General features: G+C 39.5%; 1 protein-coding gene across 1 annotated transcript; it reads right to left on the minus strand.

Moving 5' to 3' along the window:
- Positions 1–4,753: 4,753 nt before the first annotated feature.
- On the minus strand, positions 4,754–11,584 carry cplx4a (complexin 4a; the record flags this gene model as incomplete). The annotated part of the gene is made up of 3 exons (XM_080018213.1): positions 4,754–4,981; positions 8,508–8,595; positions 11,421–11,584. 3 exons carry the CDS (start codon positions 11,582–11,584, stop codon positions 4,754–4,756), a joined length of 480 nt encoding a protein of 159 aa, XP_079874339.1.

The raw sequence follows: 11,584 nt of genomic DNA on the forward strand, positions 1-11,584 counted from the left end.
CAAGTGACGTCAGAAATGGTGGTGGTGGTGGTGGTGGTGGTGGTGGTGGTGGTGGGGTCGATGAAAGGGGTGAGTGGGGTGAGGTTAATGTTGTGGCCCCTGGATTTTTTTTTTTTGGGGGGGGGGGACTGACTACCTAGTTGCAGCAGTGCAGACCCTGCGCCTGGTCCTGGTCCTCCTGGAGGTCCTGGTCCTGGTCCTCCTGGAGGTCCTGGTCCTGGTCCTCCTGGAGGTCCTGGTCCTGATCCTCCCGGAGGCCCCCGGTCCTCCTGCGGGGTCCTGGTCCTCCTGGAGTCCCCTCGGTCGCGGTCCTGCTGCAGGTGCCGGTCGTCCTGTAGGTCCTGGCCCTCCTGCTCCTGGTCCCAAGCGCATGTGCAGGAGTCAGAGCACAGGCTATGGCTGTAAACCTACTTACATAAATCTTAAAACCATCTCTGCCCTCCTCCAGATGTCATGTCCATGTCAGCCCGTGGAAGAGGAAAAAAAAAAAAAAAAGGGGAGTGGGTTGAAGATTAAGCCAACAGATTAAGGTAGAACAAAATTATAATTACAAGATTTCTTGTCAAGACATGGATTGCAAGATGGCAGCTTAATATTTAATCAAAGCGTCAAGACATTATTTGCCAAGAAATAAAAATAAAAATAAAAAATAAAAAACCGGAAGACAACCCATAAAAAAATTTAATTAGTTGAAGATGGGATGTATTTCGTTTTATTTTATTTTTTTAGATCCTGTGTCGCGATTACTGAAAGTGTTCGACTGACTAGTGGCCCATTCCGGACATAATTCATTCCGGTCTAAATCCATGTTTATCACCTCCACTGGAACTCAGAATGAGAATCAATTCATTTTGCCAATGAATTTGCCTCGGTTTGAGTTGGTGTACCGCTGTACACAATCAGACACACAAACATACTTCAAAAAGCTTAACAACCTCAAAAAAATAAAATAAAAATACAGAATATACAGAACAAGATAAATAAGCTGCCAGGGCCTAAGTGGCAGCACGGTTACTACTACTGAGTGTGGGTGTATAAATAATGTATTTTTTGTAATGTACATAAAGATCGGACCTTTTTTTACTGCTGAATACGTTTCCAGTCACCCACTAAACGGAAACCCCGGGGATGTGACTCTTCAGGGCAATATTTGTCCTGCTAATTAGCCTCGAGTAAGAGGTAGAAACGCTCTAACTTTGACAATTAATACACGTGTAATTAACACTAAACAAAGATGTGCTGCAGTTTGGTAATCCCCGCCCACATGCTGCTTAAGGGGATTACAACTATTCTACTCTAAAGAGTCAAAACCCCTAAAACGATTTAGCGCTTCCTAATTACAGAAGGTGACATTATCCTTTGTTTGCCACCGATGAAGAGTAAGGAAGAGAGAGAGAGATGGAGAGAGAGAGATGGAGAGAGATGGAGAGAGAGAGAGAGAGAGAGAGAGAGAGAGAGAGAGAGAGCGTGAGCCCACAGCCAGGTTCTAACCTCACACTACTTTAGTTTGTTTTTGGGGGTTTTTTTCCAACCCTTCTGCATCTTAATTGCAGTGTTTATACAGCTCTTGAAGCGGCTGCAGAGTTCCATTAAGATTTGGGGATAAGAGGTATTTTCTGTTATATTATATGATAAATTGAAATTGAGGATTCTGCCGCAAAATCCAAGAGCTAACTACACCATTCTTTTATTTCATGTTTGTATTATTATTATGTAGTATATATATATATATATAATTGATTTTATTGTTATTGTTACTATTATTATTATTATTATTATTATTATTATAAGTAGTAGTAGTAGTAGTAGTAGTATTAGTATTAGTATTAGTAGTAGTAGTAGTAGAAGTAGTAGTGGTAGTAGTAGTATTGTTTTTATTGTTATTACTATTATTATTATTATTAGTACTAGTAGTAGTACTGTTATTATTATTGTTATAATTGTTATTATTAATGTTATTATTGTTGTTAATATTGTTATAATAATAACAATATTATTATTATTATTATTATTATTATTATTATTATTATTGTTGTTGTTGTTGTTCCTGTTGCTTGTGTTGCCGTGTATAAAGGTTAATACTTCCAATCCTGTTGTGTGTCGTGACACACAACAGGATTGTCAGCATGATAGGTAGATCAAGAGAAATATGGGGCGGAGTTCTGGGAATCTGTTGCTCTGACGCTGAACAGGTTGTTGTGCTGAGTATCGTGTTTTCCCTCGCGTTCAACTATAAAAGATGATGTTAAACTACAAAGAGAGAGAGAGAGCCGTGGGCGTTGCAGTTATAAGACGACAATCTGTCATTTTACTTTAATTTACCTTGAATTTATTTCTGCGTAATCGGCCTGTTCTGAATTGCACTTTAACCTTTTCCCGTGTTTTTTTTTTTTGGGCTGTTTTGACCTTTTTATTTCTGTACTTGTATTGTTCTTTGCTTTGATACGATGCATTGTGTGAAATGTACCGGACAAATAAATTCACCTTTCTTTTTTCCGAGGCATGATGACTCACTCTTATACTAATACCAACAAAGAAAGGCGGCGCTCACTATGAACTTTCCTAATATTTCATGAAACAAATTATAAAGTTATTATCAAATAAATACCATTGTCTTCCTATAAGACACAAAAATAGAAAATATTTAAAATATAATAAAATATAAAAAAAAAAAAAAAATATATATATATATATATATATATATATACAACAACACAATAACACGGGAGGTCTGTTTACCTTTTTAAAAGATACACACCAATGACATGTTCAGCCAGGATCGGTATGTTGTTGATCAGATTGTAATTAGATTCAACTTATTGTCATTGCACAGAGCACAAGTACTGAGGCAACAAAATGCTTTTCACCGTCCTAGTAGCTGACAGATCTATAGGAGCAGTGGGCTGCCATATTGCGGCGCCTGGGGTGCAGTTAGGGGGTTAAGTGTCTTGACACTGGGACACTTCAGCATGCCACCAGGAGGAGCCGGGGATCGAACCGGCAATCTCCCGAGCCGAAAATAAAATTCTGTCATTGTTTTGACAGCGAACCCGGGACAGAGAGGTGCGAGCGTGGCCCCGTGGTAGTTCTGCGAAGGCCCCCCCCGAGGGGAGGTCGCGCCGCGCTTCGAAACCTTTTCCTGAGCGGTCTCTGCAAAGACGCATCGGGGACGGCCGCTCTGGGCGCCGGTGTCTCGGCCCGCCAGGCTGGCCGTCCTGGCGTGGGGACGGAGGAGGACACCGCCCAGCAACCTTGGTTGTTCTGATCCTATTAGTGGCTAATCTGCGGCTCCCAAATCCGGGGCCGTTGAGACCCGGGACTCGCGTGAAACGCCAAACCCCAAGGGGCTCTTCCTTCCCTTCAACAAACGGCCAATTAAATGAACACGCGATGATTTATTGATTTGGGGGCGGGTGGGTGGGTGGGGTTGGGGTTGTTGCGCTGTAGTTGAGTTAGCTGTTGTTTTACAAAATCTTTATAATCTGTCCGACGACCAGTTTGTTAGTAGTCATTTAAGAGGGAATTAAATGTATTAAACATCCAATCAAACCCCAACCCCTGATGGTTCAGTCTTAACTACGACAAATAATTTAAACAACACGTCGAGGGGGAACGCTGTAATTCATACCTAACAACATTAATTATGAGTCTGCGTTGATGTCACATTACCATCACAACATGAAATAAGTTAGTATAGACATTCGATAAACACCTTTATTATATATATCATTCACTCAAATTATGGATTTAATCACTTCCATATATTTACAGTGGCATCGCCTAACGGAGGAAAACAACATATTTCCAATGTATGATGTGTGTAAAAATGAAAATGTTTAAAGTCTGCCAAGCCCAACTTTTTCGAAATGATAAAAGAGATCAAAGTGTCAAAGCACGTTAGGAGGTGAAATATTTTACAAGACATATACAATACAGTTATAATATAATATATTCTCATTTTCTTTTTTTGACAATTATTGCCAATAATTAAGGTTGACCCACTCATGAGACTTATCAAGATGACCAGCCTTGAATAACACAGAAAGGGGGGGGGGGGGGGGGGGAAACACCTAAATATCCACATTTATCCGGACATCACATACAAACATCTATAGCGACAACAACAGATGGTTGCTTTCAAGTAATTTTGTTTGTCCTCTGAGTTTGAAGATGTTTGGTGAACGTTAAAACGTGAGAAGAACGGACTTGATCGCATCGCCATCATCGGCGTCGTCGTCATCATCATCATCATCATCATCATCATCATCATCATCATCATCATCATCATCATCATCAATTCTAAATGAAAAACAAACAAACAAACAAACAAAAACAACAACAACAACAACCAGAATCCTCAAACAAACCGGGGGGTCGAGCTTTGTGAACGGGAGTCGATAGGTGACGGCGGTTTGACCTTGAATGACCTCCCACGCGAGGAAAAACTCAGGGAAATAAGAAGTACCGGCCGGTCGGATGAGCCCTTTGTCACAGGAGGAAGTTGTGATGTGACTTTGGTTTTGCTGCACTACACACTGCCAGACAGCCGAGTCAGAAGCTACTGTGTTAAAACCCTTTATGTTTGAGTATAATAGTGAAACTTTGAACTGGATCCTCCACACACACAGCTCATCCAGTGGATTCCCCGCTGAGAGTCTCCTCTCCGCCTCCTCCTCTCCTCTCCTCCACCCCCCCCTCTCCTCTCCTCTCCTCTCCTCCCCTCCATCCTCCTCCTCCTCTTTTCAAGGCCCATTCACATCACGGTGCACTTCTCTTCCGCCTTGGTCTTCAGCTCGCTGACGGTGGCCGAGGCCTTCTCCTTCAGCTGGTCCATGTCCATGTTCTGCAGGTTCTGCATCTGGCCCAGGATGGAGTCCTTGCCCTCCTCCTCCGTGGCGTCCTCGTCCACCATCTTCAGCAGCTCCTCGGGTACGTCCACGTCGTCGCCCGCCATCTCGATCATGTTCTCGTCCTGCTCGCTCTGCACCAGGCGGGCAAACAACAGTCCAGATTATATTTAATATGATCATTTATTTGAAGGACAATTGAGCGGCCCGACCTTGTTTTGTTTACTCCCCTGTAAGGAGGGTCAGACCCCCGGACAGACAAACAACTTTGAATACAGAAAAAATAATATTTGTGTGGATGGATTGATTATTTTGGACAGAGTTGACCGTTTATTGCTGTAACACAAAACAAAATAAAAGAAAAACATAATATTGCAAAGATTTCACACACATTTGCTTGAAATGTTATGTATGTATATTAAAAAAAAAAATATATATATATATATATATAAAAATATATAATAATAATAATAATAATAATAATAATAATAATACATACATAAATCAATAAATCAATAAATCAATAAATAAACAAACAAACAAACAAACAAACAAATAAATAAATAATAATAATAATAATAATAATAATATTAATTTAAAAATATATATATTTTTTTCTGTATATATTTGTAGTCTTTTTACTCTTCCAAGAGACGAGTAAAAAGACTTTATTTAGCAGGTGGCTCCGTATCAGCTGTTTAACATTCTATTACTGACTAGACTGGAGTCCAACAAGCTCTCGGTCCTCATATGTTGTAGATATCCATGTACTGTATCTGTTGTGACAAATTCTCTGCTGATAAATGTCTCATTTCATAAAATGGTTTCAGTTGCCTTTATTCTGATTCGTAAACAGACGTTCTGTCACTCTATTAAGTTGTTCAAGGATCTAGAAAAGATAAGTCACTGCCCGCTCGCCTCTAACAGATTTTGTTTAAGACCTTCATTGGTCGCACGATTGTTTAACACCAATCTGCATTGATTCTGGATCTAGTGTGCAAAATAAAAGCAAATACAAATGAGACCAGTGTGTTTTTTTGGGGAAAAGATATTGTGATGTGTAAAAATATCAAACAAGTTAGTGAAGAAAATGTTTTGATAAAAAGTAAATAATAATAATAAAAAAAAAGTATTAAAACATAAGAAGTCAATTAATTAACCTTGCATTACACATGACCGTTAATTACATTATTTAAGTTCCTTTTTTAAGGCGTTCAAATATCAATGTCCAACACACGTTAACAGCATGCATCTTTTATATCAGATCTAATTGTCCAATATAGATCATTTGCTGTAGATAACCTGCTGAAAAAAAAGCCCTAACTGCATGAAAGTACTGCAAAAGCATCACCTTCGCCGCCTGTATGCCGGCTCTGGAAACATATTGTTTCAAACAACTGCAGCCCTCCAGAGCCGAAATTGTGTCCTCGACCGCCGCCACGGGGAAAAAGAAAAGCTTTCGGAAGAATGGAACCCCATTGGCTTCGCTCGCGTCTTTCGCGTTCTTATGGCTGCCGGGCTGCAAGGTTAATACTCACATCGTTCTCCTCAGGATACCCCACTTCTACGCAGGCGGTTGTCTCACAGAATGCAGCAACAATTAAGATAAAATACTCACATTCATCCCCGCAACTTCCCGCTATTGCTAAGATGCATACACTATTTTTCTTTTTTCCGTCATCAAGACCTACGTTCAATTGCGTCTCCCAAAGTTTAAAGATGAATCCCAACATACCTGATTTTCGCCGTCCATTGCAGCCAATTGAACCTTTGTCCTGATCAAATGCCCTGTAATAAATGACTATGCAGGGCCGACAGGGCAGGCGTCGGTCTGCCTGGGATTCCTTAAGGAGCCTGACACCTGCTCAGCGACAGTTGGCCGTTTAAGACCCGAGGCTCAATACGGGACACGTCTCTACGCCTCCTCCCGAACATCTTGCGTCCTCTAATCTGCTGGCATGGTGTCCACTGTCCACCGTCACGCTCTTGACTGCCAGGAAGCGCTGCCGGTCAGCGGATAAAGACCGTCCAACCGACCATGAAGGAAGCTTGTTGTTCCTCCACGTGTCCGGGCACCACGGGGCTTAGGGACGAAAGCTCGCACTTAAGGCCTCTCAGCGAGGTGGAAATGGCGTTTTTTTGGCGTTTTTTTTTTTTGTCAATTATTAAACTTAATTGGTATGTAATTAATACTGGAATTGATAAGTAAACTCGTTAAAATCTGCAATTTTTATCTATCTATCTATCTATCTATCTATCTGTCTGTCTGTCCGTCTGTCTGTCTGTCTGTCTATCTATCTATCTATCCGTCTGTCTGTCTGTCTGTCTGTCTGTCCGTCCGTCCGTCCGTCCGTCCGTCCGTCCGTCCGTCCGTCCGTCCGTCCGTCCGTCTGTCTGTCTGTCTATCCATCTATCTTATTAAGTACATATTTCAACTGATTGCATGTTATGTTTGCTTCCATTGTACCAACACACATGTACAGTGTCTGTCTGTCTGTCTGTCTGTCTGTCTATCTATCTATCTATCTATCTATCTATCTATCTATCTATCTGTCTGTCTGTCTATCTGTCTGTCTGTCTGTCTGTCTGTCTGTCTGTCTGTCCGTCCGTCTGTCTGTCTATTTATCTATCTATCTATCTATCTATCTATCTATCTGTCCGTCCGTCCGTCCGTCCATCTGTCTGTCTATTTATCTATCTATCTATCTATCTATCTATCTATCTATCTGTCCGTCCGTCCGTCCATCCGTCCGTCCGTCCGTCTGTCTGTCTGTCTGTCGGTCTGTCTGTCTGTCTATCCATCTATCTTATTAAGTACATATTTCAACTGATTGCATGTTATGTTTGCTTCCATTGTACCAACACACATGTACAGTGTACAGACAGGAACTAGTAGAGTAAAGTTGAGTAGTACTGCAGGAAGTAGGAGAGTAGAGTAGGTGTAGTAGAGTAGTAGTACAGTAAGTAATATAATTAAGTAGATGTAATAGAGTAGTACTACAGAAAGTAGTACAGCAGAGTGAGCATAGCAGAGCAGTACTATAGGAAGTAGTAGAGTAGTGTAGGTATTAGTAGACTAGTACTACAGGAGGTAGTAGAGTAGCGTAGGTGTAGTAGAGTAGTACAACAGGAAGTAGTAGGGTAGAGTAGGTGTTAGTAGAGAAGTACTACAGGAAGTAGTAGAGTAGTGTAGGTGTAGTCGAGTAATACTACAGGAAGTAGTAGAGTAGTGAAGGTGTTAGTAGAGTTGTGCCACAGGAAGTAGTACAGTAGAGTAGGTGTTAGTAGAGAAGTACTACAGAAAGTAGTAGTGAAGGTGCAGTAGACTAGTACTACAGGAAGTAGTAGAGTAGAGTATGTGTAGTAGAGTACTACTACAGGTAGTAGTAGAATAGAGTAAGTGTTGTAGAGTAGTACTACAGGAAGTAGTAGAGTAGGTGTAGTAGAGTAGTAATATAGGAAGCAGTAGAGTAAGTGTATAAAGTAGGTGTAGTAGAGTAGTACTACTACAAGAAGTAGTAGAGTAGACATAGTAGAGTAGTAGTACAGGAAGTAGTAGAGTAGTTGCAGTAGAGTAGTAGTACAGCAGGTAGTAGAGTAGGTGTAGTAGAGTATTTATTAGAGTATGTGTAGTTGGTAATAGTAGTACTTATGTTGTACCTTGGGCAGCCTGTACTTGTCTCTCAGACAAACTCTGAGCGTCGCTCTCTCTGCTTTCTTATGCAGGAAGTCTGCGTCTCGCTCCATCCTGAAAGAAATTCATTATGTAAATTAATGTTTATGATTGTTTCTATAACCTTCGTAGTCGGTAAATGAAAAAAACGAATCGAGTACGACAATAGGATGAAAGTAAGTAAGCGTCATTAAACCTTTAAAGGGAAACGCCCCATGAGGTCACCCCGGGTTCTGGTGGATTCTTAACTCTGTCCAGCAGTGGATGGATAGAGTGCAGCACAGGTTTTTGGATCTTTGTATATTGATTAAATAGCAGAGTAGTTTTAACTTAGAGATGAAACCGATTCAATACCCAGTATCAGTATCGTCACACATCAACAAAAAAGGTGTTGAAGAATAAATAAAAAGAAAAGAAGACCATGTGCTAACAGCATTTTTGTTTTACATTTTATAATCTTGCACAAATTTCCGATGCAAGTGATATTCAATTCTGATGAATTCTGATTCTGATTCTACTTCATTATTTTTTAAAGAAAGAGTTTTAACTAAATACAACAAAGCAGCAGTTTTGTACAAGTAATGTTGTTGGTGGAATCGTCCCGTATGTAAGTGATTGTGTCATTTGAGCAGTTTAGATGGACAGTTTAAGCAAAGAGCCTCAATTAAAATCAATAATTTAAAACCTACTTGTTGTTAATGAGAAACAGTATTACACTGGTATCAGCAGATACTACAGATGTCAGTAGTGCTATGGTGCATTCTCTACTTTAAACATTGTCTTTTGTTTATTTGAGCAATTTCAGTATTTCCATGCACATATAGTTGAGAAGGATGATATCATGTTTAGATCAAGTGCATCTAAGTCATTTGAATATCTTATTCTGCATTTTATTTTTGGAGGCTATTCTTGAAGGCGAAAAAGTGAATTTTATATATTAAAATAGAAATAAAATAAATATATTGAAAAAAATGTAGTGATCAAAATTGGGGGTAAACATTGTAGGTTTTACATATATATAATGCAATGTGGAATTTGTGATTTTGATGTTGTGTGGGTTATGATGTCTTTTACTCCAAAGAAATATTCTGAAGATTTAAATAAAAAGTAATTTATCGGATATTTGCAGAGATATATACTACCTATATGATTTATGCTGATAAATGATTAAGTTAGTTAGTCAATTATTACGATTATTATATAAAATAATATGATAAATGACAGAATTGTCAACTCATTGATATAATTTATTAGCTTTATGTCCATATGGTATCAATGATTCATCCAATGATTTAAAGTCATTAAAAATTAAATGATACCATTTTAAGCTGCCAATTAAACATGAGCATTTGTGGGAAGCACAGAATGAAGCGGACTTGAAACCATGGACTCCATTTAATAATTTCCTGAAGTGTTGGTTGAGTGCATATGCTCGGAATTCTAAAAATGTTTAATGACGACACATCAATCTGAATAATCAACACTTACATTCTGTGACGAATTGAGATGAATTGCTGCAGAACACAGATCGGGTTATGTCATCCCTGATTTGATGGAGGACAAAAAGCCTTTTGAGGATTACAAAATTCTCCGTTTGACAGAAAATGATTGCATAAAGCCTTTGAGATTCCCTTTGGGATGGAATATTGCTGTACCTTTATACAACAAATTCTAAATATATTTAACGTATTATGGACATTTCTTTTATTGCTGCTGGTCTGGGTATTCAGTTACTTAAAAGGATGTGCCCCGTGGCGATTCTCTCCCTTTTGGGGTAGTGATTTGTTGTTCACAGAGCAAAACATGGTAAAATAGTTCTCTAAAGAGTGGGATTGGTGGCGGTTCTGTACAAAAAAAAAAAAAATTTTTATTAAATATATATATATATATATATATATATATATATATATATATATATATATATATATATACAAGGGAATGTGCACGAAAAAATCTGACCCACGTCAGAATAAGCAACAATACAAAGCAAACAGCTATATGCCGATTATATCATTAATAACAGATATATTATGATTAATTCTACACATATATTATATAATATAATTCTACATATAAGAATTGATCGAAAGGACAATCAAATGGTTTACATGGATAATTAATAGATTAATTCAACCATACAACGCTCTTTTGAAATAGCCATGTAAGTATTGAATAAAAAAATATTATATATTGTTACTGAAGAAAGAAGAATAAGATCAGGTTATTCCCTTCAGAAATCATCGTTGTTCTTCACGTGCCAGGACGTGTTGTTTTACTGCAGCCTACTATTACAAATTGAAAAGTGCAGTAAAAGTGTTCTCTTTAAATCGTGGATGCATTTGAATAGGATATTTCCTATTAAAACCTCGTGGCGTCATCAAAAGTGCTTTTTGAACAGACGGCCAAAAGCGTCCATGACTTTCCCCTGCAGGAACAATGTTTCTGACTTCCAGGGCGGACTGGATGGATTTGACTGCGCCACAGCGACACTGCTCTCATTTCTGCTGCGATGGACGTCCCTCCACCTGTGCAGAAAAGCCTGGGAAACTACGCACGAGATGAGGGTTCGTCCGCTTTGACCTTGAACACCAGCACCATCCGTCCAGAAATATCGCCCGCCACCACCCGCGATTTTAAACAATAACTTGAAAAAAATCACATGTATAAATAAATGTATAAGAAAAAAAAAGTTGTTTCTGGTGTGAAAACTACTGTAATCAGATGGAAGGAACATGAAAAAAGAGATATTCAACTTCATTGTAAATGTTTGGGATGAAAAAAGCAAAGAGGGGGAAACAAAAAAAAAGAAAAATAGATGTGTTTGTCAAGGTCAGATCGTGGTGTAAAGGGTTTTCAGGTTTCAGGAACAAGATGGACGCCGCCCTTGCGCCGCGACTTACTTCTCTTCCACCAGCTGCTTCTGGTACTCCTCATACTCCTCGCGTGTCATCCCCGCCGCCTTGGCCGGGTCGGAGGGCGCGGCCTCCTCCTCCTTCTCGCCTCCGCCGCCGAGGCCGATTCCCGACAGCGGGTTCCCGATCATGCTCTTGATCAAGAAAGCCAT

The sequence above is a fragment of the Zeus faber genome, assembly GCF_960531495.2.
Source record: "Zeus faber genome assembly, chromosome: 17".
In the NCBI taxonomy this organism is placed as follows: Eukaryota; Metazoa; Chordata; class Actinopteri; order Zeiformes; family Zeidae; genus Zeus; species Zeus faber.